Source organism: Medicago sativa, chromosome 7 (genome assembly GCF_051527215.1).
Source record: "Medicago sativa cultivar Bolivia chromosome 7, Bolivia_mono, whole genome shotgun sequence".
Lineage (NCBI taxonomy): Eukaryota > Viridiplantae > Streptophyta > Magnoliopsida > Fabales > Fabaceae > Medicago > Medicago sativa.
In genome coordinates this window covers 95094849-95117725 of record NC_140755.1, presented here as the reverse complement: position 1 = coordinate 95117725, position 22877 = coordinate 95094849, and the positions used below count along the sequence as shown (strand labels likewise).

General features: G+C 31.0%; 2 protein-coding genes, 1 long non-coding RNA gene and 1 pseudogene across 4 annotated transcripts; 3 read left to right on the top strand and 1 right to left on the bottom strand.

Annotated features, from left to right (window-relative positions):
- The first annotated feature begins 2749 nt into the window (after positions 1-2749).
- On the top strand, positions 2750-3403 carry LOC146910618 (uncharacterized). Its single transcript, XR_015018585.1, has 2 exons — positions 2750-2935; positions 3041-3403. It is a non-coding gene; the product is annotated as an uncharacterized LOC146910618 (long non-coding RNA).
- A 324-nt stretch (positions 3404-3727) lies between these two features.
- LOC146910617 (purine-uracil permease NCS1-like) lies at positions 3728-6439 on the top strand. Its single transcript, XM_085725604.1, has 2 exons — positions 3728-4634; positions 5045-6439. Exons 1-2 carry the CDS (start codon positions 4175-4177, stop codon positions 6286-6288), a joined length of 1704 nt encoding a protein of 567 aa, XP_085581730.1. The 5' UTR covers positions 3728-4174; the 3' UTR covers positions 6289-6439.
- A 4456-nt stretch (positions 6440-10895) lies between these two features.
- Positions 10896-11625, bottom strand: LOC146910616 (malate dehydrogenase 2, peroxisomal-like; annotated as a pseudogene). Its single transcript, XR_015018566.1, has 3 exons — positions 11275-11625; positions 11088-11177; positions 10896-10996 (listed from the first exon to the last, which is right to left on the bottom strand). The product of XR_015018566.1 is annotated as a malate dehydrogenase 2, peroxisomal-like (transcript).
- A 1007-nt stretch (positions 11626-12632) lies between these two features.
- On the top strand, positions 12633-16790 carry LOC146910615 (putative 2-oxoglutarate-dependent dioxygenase SLC1). Its single transcript, XM_085725609.1, has 5 exons — positions 12633-12714; positions 13057-13354; positions 14326-14561; positions 15355-15718; positions 16197-16790. The coding sequence occupies exons 2-5, from the start codon at positions 13064-13066 to the stop codon at positions 16446-16448; spliced, it is 1143 nt and encodes a 380-aa protein (XP_085581735.1). The 5' UTR covers positions 12633-12714; positions 13057-13063; the 3' UTR covers positions 16449-16790.
- Positions 16791-22877: the final 6087 nt, after the last annotated feature.

The following is a 22877-nucleotide window of genomic DNA, read 5'->3' as shown; positions in this document are numbered from 1 at the left end:
GATTGTCTTCTTCTCTCTTAACTTCAGAGATATCACCATGTCCTTCTATTCAAGCATATCACATTTACTTTCCAACCCTACCGACGACCAAAATATCTTTAATAGTTAAATTAAAAAAAATAATTTTACGTTACTTCTAAGCTTATAATTTTATATCTGCGCCATAATCTTGTTACACGTTTGGTTTTTCCCACACTTCAACTAAAATTTCTCAATCTTGTTACCAAGTCTATGAAATTCTAGATATGAAAATATAATAATTAAGAAATGCAAGATGATTGTCACAAGAGGACGGTTTCCCAACAAAGGATGTAACCTAGGTAGCGGAAAGCATGGTGAGCGAGTTGACTACATCCTCTTCTTTTGTAGGATTTTCGTCGTAGTTAAACACAAAGCAAGTGATGCTTGAGGTGCTAGCTCAGTTTACAAGTTTATCCTTGTAACCTCAATATATAAAGCTCAAATATTTTCAAGGATGATTGCAAAACGAGCATTCATGCCACTTTATTTAATTAATAGTAGTACAAACTTTCTCCTATCTTAGTTATCATAAAAAAACTAACAAACACAACAATTTGGATCCTCGACAGCCCAGATTTCTGCAGCGTCCTCTGTTGCTCCATTTCCAACCATTAGATCAAGTGAACAGTGGATATAAACTTGAAACAATAAAATAAAATGTAAAAACAAAATACTAGACATTGATTCAGAGCAACTACTAATACTTAGAAAATAGTTGATTATTTTCAATGCATATCCGGTGCAAGTATACACTATCGCAACAAGTAATAAAAATTATGTAAAGTATTGATCCAACGAGGATTGAAGGTGATAAGTTCTAAGTATTTCCAAATACCAAATTTAGTTATTTAAGATCCAAAATGACAAACAACACATAAAATTTTAAGATTCTGATATACTAAAATAGAATGCAGAAGTAAATAAAGCGTATAAAAAGGATTCAAAGATTCAAGTGAAAAGTGTGATTAATGAATTAACTTGGTAAAAATAGAGGTTTACAAGATTTAGAAAATTACAACTCTCAGTTATGGAAGCTATAGCTTCATGTACATCGATAGAATGATGTAGAGAGTTATAACTTTGCATAGCTTACTGGCAACATAGTGGCGTAAGAGTTTTTCAACTTAGTCATCATGTTAAGCATGGAAAGACGCACCTTTTAGAGTACAATCACAATACTTTAACATGCAATATTTTACTAGGTTAGATCATTAGTAGCTCTCCATCATAGGAGAGATGGAGCCGCATATATATGCTTTTCCAAGATATGGTTTAAGAGAAAACGCATTATTTGTTGTAAAAATAAAAAATATGAGTGAGAGAGAGATCACATTTTTCCTCTTAAATTTAATTACACCATTGTCACCATCTCCACCAACTCTCCTCGCCATTGCCAACTCTCTAAGTTGCAATCTCTCCTGGTTGCCGTTTCAATTGCAAGCTATGGTGACAATAAAAAAGAGGAATTATTCTAACCTTTTCCCTTTTGGAGAAAGGAATGATTTGTTCTTGTGTTATCTCAATGGCTATGGCTACCGAAGAGAATGGATTTCAATTCCATTTCTCCTAATTAATCTCAACTCAATAATTTATCCTTACAATCCAATCTTTTCTTAATAAATTCTTTCACGAATTTTCAAATGCATTCCAGGTTGATACCCTCACACTGTTAGATAATCAAAATTTGTCACAAAAATGCTATCTCATTCTAAAGAGGTTCTAAGCTTTAGCTATTGAATATACCCTACACTCAATCCTATAATTCAAAATCATTATAAACACAATAAACATGGATCACAAGCAAGACTCTATGAAAATTGGAGTGTTGCATTGTCTAACAATATTGTTCTTGTTTTGAGATTTCCCATTGTCTTTCATGAAAGGTTATAAAATAATGAAAATTTGGTAAAAAAAAAAAAAGAAGAGAATTTTTATGATTGGTAAGTTTTTTACGTGACAATTTTATCAAGTGGGCAAATACAACATATTGATATAATTAAGAGACATTTAGTAATTATTATTATTACTATTATTATTATTATTATTATTATTATTATTATTATTATTATTATTATTATTACTATTATTATTATTATTATTATTATTATTATTATTATTATTATTATTATTATTATTATTGTTTTATCGTAATTTAGAGACATTTAGTAATTAATTATTAACATTATTAATCTTGTTTTATTGTTTTTTTCTTTTCAAATAATTCAGTGGTAAAAAATTCACCTCTTAAGAGGGTTGTTTGGGGTTCGAACTTCACCCACCACATCGTTTTCCTTTTCTATCATGAAAGGTTACAAAGTAATAAAGAATTGGTAAAAAAAAAAAAAAAGAAGGAATTCTTTGGTATATGGTAAGTTTTTTATATGACCTCCTTTTTAAGTGTGGTAAAGGGTCAAAAACAAGACATTGATGTAATTAAGAGATATTTAATAATTTTAAAATTTTTTGAAAGTTTTATTTACAACTCTATAAGCGCTAAAATCTATTACTTGATTTAAAGAGATCACAAACTTTATAAATTTTAAAATATGATTCTATTTCAAATATGCAAAGGATTAAAAATATGACTAAAATTAAAAAAAAATTAAACGGAAAATTTAATTAAATTAAAAGTTAGACACAAGGGGTGCTAACCCAAACAAGATAAACAATGTCTTAATCGACACATCTAACCACAATACAAAAACAAATTTGCAAAATCACCTATCCTAAAGCCAAAATAACAGCCAATATAATAAAAAGTTAGGAGACCAATTATAATGATTCGAAGCCTAGATATTACATTATAAGATACTGCTAAAAGCTACTAACAACAAACACAGGAACAAACATGATTCCACCAAGAGCAAATGTTTATGCCGTCTTTTCATATTTTTTGTTACAGTGATCGTTAAAGGTAAAACCATTTTTTATCCTTTTTTAATTTTTTTTCGTTACTTCATACTTACTATTTTATCATATTTTAGTAATATTTTTTTTTTCTTGTCTTTCTTCATTATAGTGAGTCATTCTCATTGTGTCATTGATGCTGATTGTCCACGCAATATGTGCGGATTTCATTTTCCACCAAGGTGTGAAGAAGGTGATTGTGTCTGTTAGAATGGTTTCATTTCATTTCATATATTACAAGAGTACAAGACCCAAGAGAGCAGTCAAATACTCTACTGGATTATTCAATGAGCTTTCATTCATTTATTGTGTTGTCATGCAATATTTCTAATTGCACGGTTGTAGTCACGACTTTGTACTCCAAAATTATGCTAATGAAATGAAATAAGGTATCAAAAAATATTGTATTCTTCTCTCTTAACTTCAGAGATATCACCGTGACCTTCAATTCAAACATATCACATTTTCTTTCGAACCCTACTGTCTATCAAAATATCTTTAATAGTTAAATTGAAAAATAGTTTCATGATACTTCTAAGCCTATAATTTTATATTTGTGACATAATCTTGCTGTACTTATAACCTACTTGGGTTGGCCATCGCAAGTCGCAACAATTTTGACGACACTGATTGTTGTTAATCTGCATTGTATCTGATTCATAAAAAAAAAGTGGTTATTACTGTTTTGGATGGCTATCACTTGTTAATTTTGACAAGTTTCCAAGGCTATAGTTCCATGGCCGGGAAACACGAACGAATGAGAGGGAAGTGTAACATACTTGACCTTTTGTTGTTAATTGGCTTGAAAACATGTCCAAAAGTTTGAGTACAATCAAATCAATATTTTAAGTGTAACATACTTCTGTTAAAAAAAGTGAAACATTACTTTCAAGTTGACATAATACATTGATTTTTTGAAAAAAAAATTTATGGTATCCCAGCTACGCAGTTGATTTCTATGATTCAAATGTTTTTTTTCTTTAACATTTATGGTATCCCAGTTATGCAGTTCATTCAATGATGTTCTTATAATGATATTTTATTCTTTAAATAATGAATAAAATAAAGGGTGTCAACGTTGCACATGATAGGAAGTAACCAAAAGTCAGAGGAAATTAAACTGATCATAGATGCACCCTGTCATTCACATGAGATGAGATGTGAATAATGATAATACACGCCTAATACTAATAGCCATCATCAAGAATCTATTACCTCCAATCAGACATTAGTTTCTACAATCAACATGGTATCCAAATGTCTCAACCTCAATGTCTCTTCTTCTCATCCAAATAATTTTCTCACATCAATTTCAAATTCAAAATATCCAAAGCTCTCTAACTCTCTTACCCTTCTTCCATCATCAAAAAAACTAAACAAGACCTTCCATGCACAAAACCATGCCTTGCATAATAATGTTTCATCGAGATACTCCAATTCTATAGTCCCTTTTTCTTCACATGGTTTTGAAATAGAGCCTGATCCCACACTTACCAATGATGATCTTAAGCCAACTACACCTAGCCAAAGGACTTTTTCTGGGTTAGAAATGGCTAGCCTTTGGGTAGGACTTGTTGTGGGAGTCCCTTCTTATTACCTTGCTGGTAGCCTTGTTGATCTTGGGATGGCTTGGTGGCAAGGCATAGCTACGGTGGTTGCAGCCAACATTATCCTTTTTGTTCCCCTGATCCTCACTGGTCATCCAGGTATAAAGGGATGGATCAACATGTTATACATTAGAACTTAGAAGCATTTTCTCCCACTGATTTTGATCTTTCTCAATATATAGATTCCTAACTATGTCTTGGTTTTTGAGAAATTTTTTGTGACTATTTATATGCTATTTGCAAGTTCAAAGGAACATTAACTATTATCACACAAAGTTAAGTGATTAGATGGTAAACATAGAAGGATATCATAGGAAAAAGACAATTTTGCTAAACACATTAAATTAATTGATTTTCTTGATACGTGTAAATAATCGTATGCAGACACAAAAATAGTGTATATATTAGCTGCCAAACATATATGGTTCCATTATATATTTGGTATTCCACTTGAAATTATATATGAGTATTGTCTCGTCAACTTAAAATCTATGGATCCGTTACTGCAGGTATGCGTTATGGCATATCATTTCCGGTTCTTGCTAGATCATCTTTTGGAATCCATGGTGCTCACATTCCCACCCTTTTAAGGGCCTTAGTTGGTTGTGGTTGGTATGGAATTGAAACATGGATTGGTGGAGAGACAATTTTCCTTCTTTTGCCAAATTCAATAAAACAAAGTACATTGTCAAAATCTCTACCTTGGCTTGGCACTTCCCCACTAGAATTTTTTTGCTTCATAGCCTTCATGGTGGTTCAATTATCAATTGTATGGAAAGGAATTGAAGGGATTAGAGAACTTGAGAAGTACTCAGCTCCAATACTCATTCTACTAACTTCCTTACTCTTGATTTGGTCTTATGTTAAAGCTGGTGGATTTGATCACATGCTCTCTTTATCCTCTAAACTCTCAAATTCAGAATTTTGGTCTTTATTCTTCCCTTCTCTAACTGCTAATATAAGTTTTTGGGCTGCTCTAGCTCTTAACATACCTGATTTTACAAGATATGCTAAGAGCCAAAATGATCAAATTATTGGTCAAGCTGGTCTTCCTATTTTTATGGGAGCATTCACATTTGTTGGTATAGTAGTAACATCATCAACAAAGATTATATTTGGTCATGTTATTTCCAACCCAATTCAATTACTTGGTAAAATTGGTGGATTTGTTACTACAATCTTAGCAATTCTTGGTATAAGCCTAGCTACAATTACAACCAATATTGCTGCCAATGTTGTAGCACCAGCAAATGCTCTTGTAAATCTTAGTCCAATGTGGTTCAATTTTAGAAGAGGAGCTATACTAACAGCATTTCTTGGAATTGCATTTCAACCTTGGAAGCTTCTTAAGTCAAGTGAGAGCTTTGTATATACTTGGCTAGTTGGTTATTCTGCATTGATGGGTCCTATTGGAGGAATTATTCTAGTGGATTATTATCTTGTGAAGAAAACTAATTTAAGCATTGGAGATTTGTATTCAAGAAATCCTTATGGTGCTTACTATTACACTAAGGGATTTAATGTGGCAGCAATTGTGGCTCTAGTTGTTGGAATTTTACCTGTGATTCCTGGTTTTTTGCATAAAGTTGGAACGTTAAAATCAGTTTCAGAAACTTTTGTTGTTGTCTATAATAATGCTTGGTTTGTAAGCTTCTTTTCTGCAGGATTGTTTTATTGGATTCTGTCGAGTTTGATAAAGAAACTGGATGAATCTGCTGCTGCTAGAGACAACTCTTTGCATTCTCCTAAGTAAAAACAAAGGAAATCATAGTCACTTGTTCAATGTCCGAAACGTTTGTAAATTGGATATTGTGTTATATTATTGTTCCACACTTCCAATGATCAATTTAAAATATTGTGCTGTATGGTATTTGAATTATGAAATATATCGATGTTACCAGTCATTTCTACGATTTTACTGTCCTTGTCTACGATTTTAGAAAAAACGAGGGACGCGCGAGAGATGTTGAAGGGGGTGGTGGGGGAAAAGAATGTCACGAGTTAATATGATCGTTCTTAGGAGGTGGACTCGTGATGTTGGCTTGTAAGTTGAATGTGAATGAATCTCTTTGCTATGATATTATTTAATTGTTAGATGCGATAGGTTCATCGTGACGTGATGCATAGTGGCTTAGATTATTGGCTTTGTGCATAATCTTGAATCATGTGTGCTTGTAAACAAATAAAGTTGTAGTAATGCAGTGTTCAAAGGAAAATTATTTGACATGTGATTGGGTGACAGAACATAAAATATTTGTTATGAAACACAGCTTCTAGTTCACGGTACAACATTAACGTGAGGTGGGACAACTTACCAATTAGGGGAAAATGGTATCCAATGAATTGAGGAAATAAGACAACACTGAAGCTTCTCAATCATCAAAACTAATGGCAATACAGGAGTGAGGTCGATTCAGGTTATTTTGTATTTTTGGTACTTATATTTATTCCTTTTTACATTATTTGATTATTATAGTTGTCAAGAAAATATCTCAATATTGAAAAAATATATAATCACTAACAATATATAGGCCATCATAGGTAATAGCATCATAAGACCTGACCAAAGTTTTTTTTAGAGGAAGACATGACACCAAAGTTGAATGACATGGAACCGCGGAAATTACACTAGAAAGTATTTATAAAACTAGGTTTTGCGCCGGTTATAAATAGTCCTTAGCTTAGATCCCTTTTTTAGTCGCTTGTCTAAATAAATGGCTTCAAATGTAACAATAATTTGGTATGTATTATATTTTCAACTTAATTTCAAAAATGTTACCATAAAGTATCATGTGATTGAATCGATTAATTGCACTCGATAAATTAATAATTAAATAATGAGGTCAATTGACCATTATTTTTTACCATTAGATTATATCATCTCACAAAATTTTATCATGGTTCCCTCGCCAAATCTAATCGATAAACTTTATCTCGTTCATTGTACTCTCTCTTTAAAAGAATAGAAGGTCATGGGAATGAGAGGAGTATCATCTAGTCCAACCATGGTCCATGCCTCTAAGGATCCATGAAACCTCTTATTTCTCCCTAATTTGGTCTTAGTTTTTCTTTTGAAAACCATCATGTTGAATTTTTTTAGAGAGAAAACAAATGTGGTAGTTCATACCTTAGGAAGAATAGTCCTTAATCACATATGGACACCTTGGTCTCGTTTTTATTCTTATAGTACAAACTATGCAGCAACAAGGGAATCACTTAGAGGACAAAAGAAAACGAGTAAAGTTAATAAACCACCTAGAAGATTTGACATGTATCACATTCGAGAGACCATTCAAACAAACGTAGGAGCAATGAACAAATTAAAATAAAGGAATCAGAGTATACAAATCGATCGATCGATCGAGAGTATATGTATCCTGGTAATTAAAATATTGCCACAGCTACAAAACATGCACATAGCCACTAAATAAATGTTTTAGCATGATGACGTGGAAAGTAAATAAATGAACATGAGACACACTTGTCTTTTCGATTAATAAATAATTCTAGATGGCACTAACAGCCATCAAAAATGAAAACTATAGAACTAGACTAGAAGGTGATTGAATTCAAACATTAACCAAGTTACCAGAACAAAGGAGCATAAATAGGCTGCTATATACATATACTTAGCAAATTTAAGCGGAGCCAAACTGGAATAAATAAAGGTTTCGTATATTTTTATCACCATATTAGATATATTATAGGTATAAAGTTTTCATCATTGTAAGCGATGGTGATCAATCTTCGTTGAAAAATTTGTGAAGTATATAATGTAGACTCTCCTCTCTGAGCTAAAATTTCTCAAAACATTTGAATTTTCAGCGGTAATTAGAATTTATGGAGCAGGTAATATTCTCCTCTGAAACACAATTTTCTTCTTTCGAAAGAGTCAATGATCCAATCTGTTATGAACAACTTTTGGGTTGTTCATAAAAAGAGGGATAATATTCTAAAAGAGATAATAAGTTATAACTAAGACTAATCTAACAAACTAATTCTTCATTCATTCTTTTCATATCATTACAATGACCAACCCATGATTTATAGCATTGACATTCCAATGACTCGTCACAAAAATGATCTATCTAGATCCTTCTAGAACATGGTGACTCATCCACTAAAATATCTAATACAACTAACTCATCATAATCTTTCCTTGCTTGGACTACTCTATTATATTGGGCTTATATATCTTAAGTCATTACACAATCTTTGACCATTTATTCAAAAAGTATGAGTTTCTTAGTACTTGCATCAATAAATTACAAGTAAGATGTTCTTGTATACACACAATTGGGTAGCGGAGGGAGGGAGGGAGCTAGGGTTGATAATTAGGGGGGTCTAAAAAAATTAATTGTATTAAAGAAGAAGACTTTGTGGTTATTCAAACTTGTTAACTAAATACATGAAAAATATGTTGACTTGCATTCCAAATGAATTCAATATTTTTATTTTGCAATTCAAAAAACATATTAGGTTTTAAAAAAGCTAGCAGGGACTCAAGCCTCTGAAGATGTATGAATACCTCCAGTCCTCCACCCCCAAATATACAAATTGGTGGAATCTTATGACAGGGAAACTAAGATGCACGCAAAGCCCTAGTCAACTTCAAGGGGGGACATGGGACTGTGATCGATGCCTAATTTTCCTTTAAGTTTGTATTGCATTTTATAGACAAGTAATTAAATAAAGGGGAATTAGTTTAGTCCTGGAAAATGAATAGTGACTTTAGTCCCTGAATGCAGAGAAATTGCAAAACAGTTCATGAATGTAGACTATGTTGGTTAGTTTGAGGGAGTAAAGTGATTAACGTAGTCTACATTCAAGGACTAAATTGACTAACGGAGTCTGCATTCAGGAATTAAATTGACTAACAGAGTCTACATTCAGGGACTATTTTGCAATTTATCTGCATTCAGGGACTAAAGTGACGACTCATTTTCTATTCAGGGACTAAAGTGACTAATCTCCCTTAAATAAAATTATACTTCAAGTTAATTCTATTTTTTTATAAATAGACTTGATAGCTAAATACGTAAATAATTTATCCAAATGATAAACACAGCCAACGTAAATATACGGGCAAATGTTGATCTATTTTTTCTTATTTGTATTTTTTGTCCACAACAAAGGTTCAATTATTAGTTTACAACCAAAGAGGTATAACAATAGTTCAGCAATGGGGTGCAATATATTCGTAAGGAGACTTGAGGTAAGGGCTTTAGTGGTCTCCTACTTTGACCAACCCCATCAACGAATTTGAATAATTTTTTTAGAGAGTTATGTGAATGATCTCATCGTTAAATTACATTCGATCTCACTTGTTATTTTTATAAGTTGTACAGTATAATATATTTTAATGATTATCATCAACATAATTTTTTCACAATTCAAAAGATCCAAATTCAACATCCACCGGTAAAAAAGATGAAGGTCGAATATGGTGATGCTATCACATCACATACTACATACTTACTGACATGACGCACAACGACCTTCATCTTGAGAATAATAAAATCAACAATAGTTCAGATGGTGTTGTGATGAAGATAAACAACTTTTTTTTTTGTCAAATAGCTTAGTAGTTAAGAATTCACTTTAGGGGTGTCTGAGGTTCGAACTCTAATAACTGCATATATTATGTAATATTCCTACCAACTGAGCTAGACTCACAGGTACAAACAACTATTTCTATTTATGTCCCAAAGTAACATTTTAAAGTTGTGTTTTTCGTTAATTATTTAATTTTTCTGTTTACGGAAAATAAGTTTAATTTCCTTAAAAAAATAAATAATTGGTCAGTGGGAAAGGAGCAGTAATATATATATATATATATATATATATATATATATATATATATATATATATATATAGGGGAATTAGTCACTTTAGTCCCTGAATGGGAAGGGATTCGTCACTTTAGTCCCTGAATGCAGATAAATTGCAAAATAGTCCTTGAATGTAGACTTTGTTAGTCAATTTAGTCCCTGAATGCAAACTTCGTTAGTCAATTTAGTCCCTGAATGTAGACTCCGTTAGTCACTTTAGTCCCTGAAATTGACCATGCAGGGACTGTTTTGCAATTTCTCTTCATTCAGGGACTAAAGTGACTAATTCCCCTATATATATATATATATATATATATATATATATATATATATATATATATATATATATATATGCACATCCAAAGTCAGCTATGCCTATATATAGTTTTCAGTAATTAAATAAACAAATAAATAACGTAATGCTATAACTATAAGAACATTTTATAAAAATAAAAAATACAATTAAATAGAGGCAATACAATTAAATAGAGGCAATACAATTAAATAGAGGCAATTAAATAAACTCGTTACTTATATGAACATTACCTCAACAACTTCTGTTCCACCATTTTGAATGCGATTTGTCAGGTATTCGGTTTCTTCTGCAGTGAAGCTACTAGGAGGCTTAACCTTTAAAAACCAAGTTTGAAGAAGGTTTAGTGACTTGTTTAACAATGTCATAAATTTTAAGTAAGGAAGTATCAAGTATCCTTTACAAAACCTGTGATAAAAGAGGCAATATTGTGACTCCTGCATGACCTCCTACCACTGGAACATCAACTTCTCTTGGATCAACACCGAGTACCTCTGCCTGCAAGAGAAAAATAAAATAAAATACACCAGCATATACTCATACAATAGTAGGAAGGAAATTCAATTACGAGATAGAAGAGGAAAGCTATGCTTACCACAAAAGTATTTGCCCTCACAACATCGAGGGCTGTAATGTAACTCCTAAAAGTCGCTTTGGATCATATGTACCAGCTTTCTTGAAGACCTCAGCAGCAATTGGCACAGTGGAATTCACTGGATTGCTAATCAAGTTGACAATCGCATTGGGGCAACACTTGGCAATTCCTTCACAAAGAGTCCTCACAATTCCAGCATTTATCTTAAATAAGTCGTCCCTGGTCATTCCAGGTTTCCTTGGCACACCAGCAGGTATAACTACCAAGTCCATGCCTGTGAGTGCATTCTCAAGTTGTGGTTGCCCCAAAAAGCCGCGAACCTAGAAACCCAAATATACTTGCATCATTCGAACATAATAGAAGCTAAATATTGTTAAAACAACTCGCATATCCTTAAAATAAATAGTGCCTTATTTTATAAACAAATAAATTAATGATTATCATCCAATTTTTTCACAATTCAAAAGATCCAAATTCAACATCCACCGGTAAAAAAGATGAAGGTCGAATATGGTGATGCTATCACATCACATACTACATACTGACATGACGCATAACCACCTTCATCATGAGAATAATAAAATCAACAATAGTTCAGATGGTGTTGTGATGAAGATAAACAATTTTTTTTTGTCAAATAGCCTAGTAATTAAGAATTCACTTTAGGGGTGTCTGAGGTTTGAACTCTAATAACTACATATATTATGTAATGTTCCTACCAACTGAGCTAGACTCACGTGTACAAACAACTATTTCTATTTATGTCCCAAAGTAACATTTTAAAGTTGTGTTTTTTTTTAATTTTTAATTTTAAAATAAGTTTAATTTCCTTAAAAAAAAAAATTAATTGGTCAGTGGGAAAGGAGTAGTAATATATATATATATATATATGCACATCCAAAGTCAGCTATGCCTATATATAGTTTTCAGTAATTAAATACCTTATTTTATAAACAAATAAATAACGTAATGCTATAACTATAAGAACATTTTATAAAAATAAAAAATACAATTAAATAGCATGAAAAGAAACAAAATGAAAATAATTGTAACAAAACTACAAAGTGATAGAGAGTGTAGGGTATATAGCTAAGAAAGAGACAATCTACTTATTAGAAATTTGAGAGTGATGAAAAGAGATGGATGCAGTCTTTGTGTAATGGATCTCGTGGTCTGACTGAACTTTTGTCAACGGTTTTATTCTGTTAAAAAAATTGGACTTGAAAATGAATAGAATAGAATCAGTCTTCTACGGTTTTAGAAACCTCAAAGTGGTTTCTTCAAAACTTGCAACTTTTTCCCTGCCCCTTTTTCTTCTACCCTTTACTATAAATACACGTCAAATTCAACATAACGTTAACATTCATTAACCAACCTTCTTTCTCAATTTCCAACTTTCTAAGCCCCATTTTGAACCATCCATATATTTCTCCACCTAAGGTAGTTAACTTGGAAAAATCTTAATTCATATAGCATATTAACATTCTTTATACATGCACTAAGTTAAAGTAGAATTGCATACTTTTTTCTATAGTCAAAGTTGGGGAATTACTATAGTTTTCATGCTTTAAACTATCTTATAATTTAAATCAATTCTTACAAACTGGTTCAAAACCTGAAGATTGATCCATATATAAACACATGTTCATGTCATATTCATTCGATTCAAAACTCTTAACATTATTACATGTCACAAAATTTCACATATAGTTTGTTTTTTCTTCACATTCTTGGAAGATTACATATGGTATTTACTAGTTTTGATATAATTTACTTTTACAGGTTACGCATGTCTCCTGCAATGGCAATGAATGATGAAAAGAATGAGGATTGTCATACAATAGAAAATGAATATCATAAAGGAGTGAAGCATTTGTATGAGAAAGGTTATCTTCATAAGGTACCAAAGAAGTATATGTTTCCAGCTTCGGAAAGACCCACAAAGAGTATGGATGATTCAAATGTTGCTAAGGAAAATCTTCAGCTACCCATAATTGATTTCACTGATCTTATTGGTCCAAATAGGCTACAAGCTCTTGAGTCTCTAGCCAATGCTTGTGAACAATATGGATTTTTCCAGGTAGGAAATTGGTAAACAACTGTCACAAATAATGTTTAAACTGTAATGTCTTAGGTGTCAATGAAAATGATAGCATATTATATTATATCTCTCATTGTCTTTTCTATTAACAGGACTTTGATGTCTTCAACTGAAATTCAACTTTTTCTTACCCTAACAAGAATCAAATACTATATCCCTTGTGGATTTGGATTGTGTGTTGTCGCAATTTCATGCAGTAACACACACATTCAATTACATCGGCATTAGTTCGAACAAGATTGAATGATCCAAATTTAAATGTAGATTTTGATTTTAAAGGTCATCAATGTAGTGATTGATTGAGGTTGTGAGTGCACACAACTTAAATTCATCACTTGTCTTTATGTTGTCTAATGTGGGTCTTCTTGATTCCTAGAAAAATTTCAATTTGGAGCAAAGATGAGAAATGAAAAAAATACAACATTCGTATTTAATTATGTCACTAATAATTAAAAAATAACCTAATTTATTTGTCCAGCAATAAATTGAATAGACGGGACACAATTTTTATATAAAAACATAGATAAGATATGAAGCCTAATGCATGTTGAGCTATATTCGATTTTTATATTGGTCATAATTCATTTAAGGATGTCCTTCTTTATAAAAACAAGTTAGACCTTATTTCTCCTAAAAAAAATAAAAGTTAGACCTTATTTTAATATATGTGAGACTTGATTTTTTTCAATACACCTCTTCACGCTCGGTATTATTGAGCATAGTTTATGTATATGAATGTCGGACAGCTGAATCGATAGACTCTGATGGAATATTAGTATTTTATATTAGACATAATTCATCTTTATAAAATCTGTTTTTTTAGATGAAGAGTGTCAACTTTTATAAACTAGTCGAACTTTGTCTTTAATATACGTGGGATTTGGTTTTTTCAATAAGTTATACAATAAAGAGATTTTGAGAATGAATGTTATTGTGTTGGATTGATGCAGCTAGTAAATCACAACATATCAGATGATATAACAAGGAGCATCATAGATGTTGTAGGAAGATTCTTCGATCTTCCATTGGAGGAGAGAGCTAAGTATATGACAAGTGATATGAGAGCAGCTGTGAGATATGGGACCAGTTTCAGTCAAACAAAAGACTCAGTGTTCTGTTGGAGGGATTTCTTGAAACTCATTTGTAATCCTTTGCCTGATTGGCCTGCCTCCCCATTGGACTTTCAGTAAGTGTTGTGATTACAACAGAGCTCACCTTAATTCATATTATTATTTCATTGATTTGGAACATATCTATTAAGTAATCAAAGCAAATTCATCAATGGATCCCATTGGGGTCTATCTTATAGTAGACAAACTTTTGTTAATTAATCAAATTTGGTTACAGGATTAAAAATGACAAAAAATATTAAAATAGTAAGGAATGATTAGACAAATTAATCCTTAAAATTCTACACATTGATAAAAATAGTTCAATACTATGTAAATTGGTATATACTTAGCTAAAATTGTAAATCATTATTCAAAATGGCTACTTTATTAATTTCTAACGTTAGAGGATGTGTAGTTCATTAACCAGACATGTGACACTATACGTTGATCTCATATTAGTGTCAATTTATTAGAGACTTATTTTTCTATGAAACTTAGGTCATGTACAAGACAAATTTGTAGGTAAATATACTTGCTAATGGACTAATTTATTGACAAATTAGTTCTTGTATGATGGTGTGGATGTGAGAATCAAATAAAAAATTATATATTCAATTAATGTGTCACGCCGCCATAGTCTATTTTTAGGCAAGTGTCATGTCATAATCACTAACTATAAAAGAATAATTTAGACAAACTCTATAATTTTAATGATGTATTTGTCGATTCATGAAGAATCCCAAAAACTGTTAATTGATGTCCACAATTTCAAAGACTAATTTATCTATTCACTCTTTTAGATTTTCACTAATTACAAATTTATGATGTGAGTGCATCTTTTTAACTTGTTACTATTATTTTAAACAGGGAAGTGGTGGCCAGCTATGCAGAAGAAACCAAACATTTGTTCTTGACAATAATGGAAGCCATCCTAGAAAGTTTAGGGATTATGGAAGCCAACCAAGAAGAGGAGGCCAAAGAAAATGACAACAACAATAATAATATTATGAAAGAATTGGACAATGGGAGCCAGATGTTGGTAACCAATTTTTACCCACCATGCCCTGAACCAGACCTAACCCTTGGAATGCACCCTCACTCTGATTATGGCTTCCTCACACTTCTCCTCCAAGATGAAGTAGAGGGTTTGCAAATCCAATATCAAGACAAATGGCTTACTGTTCAACCTATTCCCAATGCTTTCGTTGTCAATATTGGTGATCATTTAGAGGTAATATATATTTTGTTCGTATTCAAAAATTACACATGTCAACTCATAGTATCCAAATTAATAAACTAACATTAATAAACTAACTCATATGGGTTTAGTAGAAGGAGATAGTCTATTATAACAAGAATCGAGATTCATTTTCCATTCAAAAAATGTTTACAATTTTTGGCCCACATTACCTCAAATAAGATTACCTTTTCATGGAAGAATTCTATTGAAAAATAAATAAAACTTTAAGAAAAAAAATCTTTGAGGCAGAGTTTTACTGTTACGTGCAAATGATATTTGGTTCAAACAAACGAATATTGTGATGTCACTTAATTTATTATATTATTTTTAAAAATATTTCAATAAATATCTATGAATTGAATCATTTGAGTGGCTTTATAAAAGAATTTTACATTGTTAGTAACTTTTAAACTTTTTTTATTGTTTGTAATGTGTACTGACTTTTTTTATGTTGGTGGTTATTTATCAGATATTTAGCAACGGAAAATACAAGAGTGTATTACATAGGGTTCTGGTGAATGAAGCTAAGAGCAGAGTATCAGTGGCTTCTCTGCATAGCCTTCCTTTTGACTGCACTGTGAGACCGTCACCAAAACTCATTGATGAAGAGAATCCAAAGCGTTACATGGACACAGATTTTGCTAGCTTTCTTGCGTATGTGTCCACAAGAGAAACCAAGAAAAAGGATTTCCTAGAGTCCAGAAAATTAACATACACATAATTAGTATGCAAATTAATTAGTAAAGCAAATTAAGAGTATAGATATTAGATATTGAAGTGATCAAGGGAGACAATATGAGTAACATGTAGCAACAAAAATGTACACTCTGTCACCCACTACCCATGTATTATATAGTTTTGTGTCAATGATCATGCTCATGCTTCTTTAAGTGAAAAATCAGCTTTCTTTGTAAGAAAAAATGAAGGAAAAAAATTGAAATTGTGATTTTGGAGATGGTTGATGAGATTGTATATTTGGTTAAATTATTTAAGAATTATATGGATATGTTCGGTTTTTAATGTTGTAATAATATTGTATGTTTGAACGATCTAGTTTTAGTATGAGTAGGAAGAGGTTTGACCCACTACCCATGTATTATATAGTTTTGCATATAAAATAAGGGAAAAACTTCAGTGACATAATGTCACGGTACCATTGTGCATAGAGCCAATAAAATTTTGACACATGTGCAGTGAGGGTTTATGTTTACAAGATCTTATGGACCAAATGCAATGGCACAAGATCCTATGGACCAAAACTAATGGCACCGTGCCATTAATGGCACCGAAGTGCTACTCATAAAATAATAATAATGTATACTAGAACAACTAACGACTCCTGTAGAAACCAAAATAGGGTTGCATGGCTCAAACCCAGCTCAAGAAATATCAAAATAAGGGTGCGTTTGTTTCAGCTTTATAAAAAATAGATTTTGTGTCAAAAGAATCTAGAGATTTTTTTTTAGAGATTTTTTAAAAAATCTGAATCTATTTGTATTTGCCTACTATCCATAAAAATCTATTTTTTTTAAAAAAATGAGTTCTAACATGCACATGTGTTATCTCCTTGTTGTTGAAAAAAATAGATTTTGAGAAAAGCTAATCCTAATAGCTTTTCATTTTAGGGTCAAAATAGATTTTTTTTGATAAAATGATTTTTCTAAAAATCCTAAACAAACACTTAAAAATGAAAAAAGTGATTTTTTTAAGGGAAAAAATAGATTTTTTTTGAAATTTTTTTGAAACAAACAGGCCCTAAATGTGATGATAATCTCAATCTTGTTGGTACATGAGGATTAGGAGTTGTTAGCAAAGATGAATACGACGAGGTACTAGCTGCAGCAATATGGAAGATCAACGAATTTGTAGGTCTCACTTTAGTTGAAGCATATATATGCTGTGTACACATGGCCGGCCTAACATGTCAAGAGGCCTAAAGCAAATTTGATAATGAAGTCTTTTGAAATCAAATTTTGTTGAATCCAAAATTTGACCTTAGGACTAAAAGGATTTGAGACCTTAAAATTGACCAACTAAGCTAAGTAAATATTGATTATTAATATGTCTTATTATATACTTATAGCTAAATTGATTTATTTTGAGGCTTTTTTTTTAACCCATAATCTTGAGGCCTAAAACCCTTGCTTGGGTGGTTTGGCCCTTAGGCCAGCCCTGTCTGTACATGGCCATGAACCTCACTGCATGTATACGCTTGATTGTGAAACATTGGTTAGGGCTTTGAATGAAAGAAAAACACCGTTAGATCTTATCAAGGAAACATCATTTTAGGTATAAAATATAAACAATGTCGTTTTAGGGAATGTTTGTTCCAGCAAATAGGTAAAAAAAGGGAACAATGTTGCTCATAGCTTGGTCTAATACGCTCTTGTAGAGTCTCAACAGAGTTTGGATTGAAGAAGTTCCTCGTACTATTGTGAATTTTCTCGATATGGACTAAATCCAATAATAATCCAATTCTTTATGTCAATTTTAAAATTTTATTTTTACAAGATCCACAATTTTACAAAAAATATAATGACGAAGGTTGAGGGTCTATCTTTACATAACCATTTTTTCCGAAGGTCATGTATGTTATAAAAACGGCTAATTCTATAATACACAAGTTAGACAAATCTTACATGATGCAGAAACTAGTTTTCACATTTAGATCGATAAATTCCACCATTAAATTAAATGAGATATGATATGAATTATTGATCATATGGTGACAAGGACACTTGAGGATGGTGCAAGACCATTTTGGTTGTCCATGTTAAACAAAGCTTATAAAAACACCCTTATTTTTTAGAAGAAAACTAAATATATATTTTTGAACCATAACATTACTAGTACGTAATTGATAAGTAGAAATGTTAAAGATAGAGTTGACCATTTGATCTCTAACCTCTTCAATTTTGGATTAGAATTCTCGGTTATAAGAGAACCTCACCATTAGTATTACACATGGTAAACGATCTCAATCGTTAATTTGAAACATAATATTCCATTTCAATTCAAAAAATTTATTGAACAGTTGAAATTGAAAATTGCCTCATAAAGTTCATGTATAAACTAATTTTTTTTTAAGAAGTCAAACTAACCTATCAAAATTGACACGTGAAGAATCGGAACCTGAGACTTTAAGGCTGTGTTTGGTTCCAAAGATAGAGGAAGGAAAGATAGGTGAAGGAAGGGAAGCACAAGTTTCAATAATCTTTTCATCCTTTGGATGCAATGAAAGAATGAATGGAAAAATTGGTTCAGACGTGGGACCCACGCAGAAAACTTTCCTCCCACTAGTGAAGAGAAAGTCACTGTACCATCAATTTTTCTGTTTTTCTTTTTTTGCCCTTGCTTCCTAACATATTTTATTTGTTTTTTATAATGTTTTTGTTTCTTCTAAACTAACGTGTTTTTTTACAGTTAAACACATATGAGATGCTTCTAATATAACTAATATTTTTCTAAGTACAAATATTTATAAATTGTAAATGTATGTCTTATCTTGTCAAAAAATATATGTTTTTAAATAAAAATATTTATATTTATGTTACATAAGGGCAATTATGTCATTCAATAAATATATACCTTTCTTTCCTCTCACAATCCATTTACTTTCACTTCTACCAAACAACCAAAAAAATCAACTCACTTTCTTCCCACTTTCATTCTTTTAACAATCATTCTTCTTACTATCTTTCCTTTTACTTTCTTTTCTCTTCCAAACATACCCTAAGGGTGTGTTTGGTTTGGAAGAGAAGTTGTGAAGAGAGAAATAGGTGAGAGAGAGATTGAGAAGAGAGAAATATGTGAGAAATAGAGTAGATTTGAGGGGTTGTTTGGTAGAAGAGAAAGATAAGAGAGATAGAAGAGAGAGAATAATATAATTGCTTTTAAAAGACAATAATACCCTTAAACAAAATAAAAAGAAGCTAAATAATTGTTTGGAGTAGAAAAACATAATTTATGTTCCCTTTTGCCAAATAAATAATTTATGTTACCTGCAATACATTTTTTTATCAACGTTAATTAAAAATGAATAATTTTGATTAATTAACTATGTTAATTAATAAACAGTTCAATTATAGTACCTAAGAAAATAGGTTAATTTTTTATAGGAAAGTGTGGTTCATATTATTTTTATTGCTAAGTTAATTTTTTTTTTTAGGAAACTTTATTATGAAATTAATTAAAAGTGCAATAACATTCACATACAAGATAGCATAACCATTTATATTTACCTTTTTGTTTTTTTTTATGCAATGGAGGGGCATAAATGGAAAATAACAAATACAACAACTCTCTCCCGTGTTTCTTCTCATCCATGGGAAGACTAAAAAAACAGTGGGTCCCACATGTTTTAACTCTCTCTTCTCTCTTTCTCACCACAACCAAACAGGAAAAGGGTAGGACTTCTCTCCTATTTCTCTCTCTTCAACTTCTCTCTCTCTCCTTTTTCTCCTCTACCAAACACAGCGTAAGTGAAACACACTTCAAGTTATGATGCCAACACCACCGGGTCAACCCATACGGGTTTATCAACTCAATTTTCAAAGTATTATTAAAGAAAAGTTGCCAATGAAGATTTGCTCAGTTTGTAAGAATTGATTCACTTGCAAAGTCAACTTTAGCTACAATGTAAGAATCTCGTTGATGGATGATCATTAAGTATCACCTAAAACGTTTTTTGCACCATAAAAACTGCTTCGAAACTCAATTCACATAAACAAGCTGAAATGATTCAAACAAAGTAAACATCTGCATAATACTTGGTAAATAAATTTAAATAACAAATAAAGATAACCAATTAAAAATTGAAACGAAATGATTCAAACAAAGTAAACATCTGCATAATACTTGGTAAATAAATTTAAATAACAAATAAAGATAACCAATTAAAAATTGAAACGTGAAACAAGAGTAACCACTCCATCGTGCTTTGAAAGTCCAAGTATGCTTCAGAAGTACTAGTATGAACTAGGAAGGGACATTTCAAGCCAACAATGCATGTCTTTCTAAAATGAAAATCCATGAAGTAACGACATGTACCTTTGTCTTTGACCTTAAAGAGATTAGTACGTACGTGCCAAATTGACTAAGTAATTTAGTCATAACCACATGATACAGGTCTTCCGTTTCAAAAAAATAAAAAACGTACCACTACCACCACATGCAGGTCTTTTGCTAGATCAGTTGACTTTAAATTATTCTATCTATTATATTTTACCAAAGGTATAATAACCTCTCAAAAAAAGGTAGTATAATAAAAAAACTATGATATCAAAGTCATCATGTTAGTGCTTCAGATAGTTCATACTACGCATTACGTAGAATTATAATACTAATTTATGATGTGGCATGTTCTCATACTAGAAATATTTTATTGCAATTGACTTAGTTATTTGGTAGTATTGGTGCTTTGTTATGGTCTGTAATACCTACCAACAATGCAGTTCTATTTGTTTAAGTTGGGTCAAATATTTCCACGCCATGCTTAGCTGGCACAAAGATGCAAATTAAGTGAGGGATCAAGGAGTACTCTTCAGAGAATAATTTAGATAATAAAGTTGTCTTAACTATTTTTTTTGGCAAATCCTATGGTACACTAAAAAATTTGAGTGTATTGGTACACCAAGTTCTTAAATTAACCGTTCAATGGGTTGTTTTTTGAAGGAAAAAACGTTATTTTCTATCACCTATAATTATAAGAACTAAATCTTATTTTTCTGAATTTTTATCACACATAATAGAGAATTTTGATTATTTTTTACAATTAAATGCAAAAAAATTAGTATGGTTTTTATAAACAATGAAATGATGTTTTTTCTTATGAAATGATATTTTACAAAATATAAATATCAACAAGTAACTCTTTATTTCATAAAAATAATATTTAATTTATAGATTTTTGAAGCAAGAGTACCGGTACACCTTAATTTGCGAGTGTACCATAGAAATTCCTTTTTTTTTTTTTATGAAAATAACAAAGTTGATTGTTGACAGTTTTGGTTTAACTGATAAAAATATCAAAATTGCTAAGACGGAGACTATGACAGAGGTTTAAACTTCAATTTTTCCATTGATGTGTGTTTTCAAAGTATTATCATTTCGTCCATAAAAAAGTAAATGCTTGACAAAGATAAACGGATTCATACATTACCCTTCATTCATGCAATAGCCAAAAGAAGAAGAAGAAAAAAAAATACACACTTACATATTTTAAGTGATAGTAAATGAATAAAAACTTTAGCTTTTTTTTTGGGTAAAAGAGGTAAATGAATTAAAATAAGAACTACATTATTTTACTAAAAAATAAGAAGATAATTAGAAATAGACTAATTATGAAATTAGTTTATGATTATTACCATTCAGAGAGAGCTCATGTTTCGTTGTTTTATCTTTAACACTTTACATTTTGTTCGAATTTCATAATTCAATTAGATGTGTAATATACGGTAGAAAAGAAAATGTACTCCCTCCGTCCCATATTACTTGACCTCTGTCACGTATGCCAATGCACAATTTTAAACTTAAATTTCTTTAATAATCTAGTAGAAAAAATTACGAAAATTTGATATTTTGAAAATATTAATCGAGACGAATCTAACAACATCTTATATGCTATATTTTGTTTTTATATATTAGTAGAAAAATAGAGTCAAAACATGTTACATGAATAGTGCAAATATTCTAAATAGGTCAAATAATATGGGACGGATGGAGTATTTACCTTCCATACTCATGTCATCTGAAAATTGAAAGTCCAATTTGATTGTTCAGCCACTTTTGAATTATTCACCTTTTTTTCTTTTTGAAATTATCGTTCAAAATAAATCTTCACCTAACACGCTGTGATGATAGACTGGAAGAAAAAAAAACACAGTTTTCCTGAAGATGACCAAAGTAAGCGTTGAAGTTCTACCATGGAAGTGTTGTTTTCTGCACCCCCAATTTAAAGGCATTCCACATTTTCCCCCCAATTTAAACTATGTTCTGATTAACATTTTTTTATAATAACACAAACATATGAATTATAATACTCCATTCGTCTTATAATAATTGTCTCTTTAACATTTTTTCTATTTCTCAAAATAATTACCACTTTAGAATACCAATGCAGCATTTTTTTTCTTTCACTATTATACCCTTA

Excerpts from the sequence above, each read along its gene's own strand:
- LOC146910617 (XM_085725604.1), top strand. The coding sequence starts at position 4,175 with ATGGTATCCAAATGTCTCAACCTCAATGTCTCTTCTTCTCATCCAAAT. Across the intron at positions 4,635-5,044 it reads GATCCTCACTGGTCATCCAG|GTATGCGTTATGGCATATCA; the intron begins GTATAAAGGGAT and ends CCGTTACTGCAG.
- LOC146910615 (XM_085725609.1), top strand. The coding sequence starts at position 13,064 with ATGTCTCCTGCAATGGCAATGAATGATGAAAAGAATGAGGATTGTCAT. Across the intron at positions 14,562-15,354 it reads GCCTCCCCATTGGACTTTCA|GGAAGTGGTGGCCAGCTATG; the intron begins GTAAGTGTTGTG and ends TATTTTAAACAG. Across the intron at positions 15,719-16,196 it reads ATATTGGTGATCATTTAGAG|ATATTTAGCAACGGAAAATA; the intron begins GTAATATATATT and ends GTTATTTATCAG.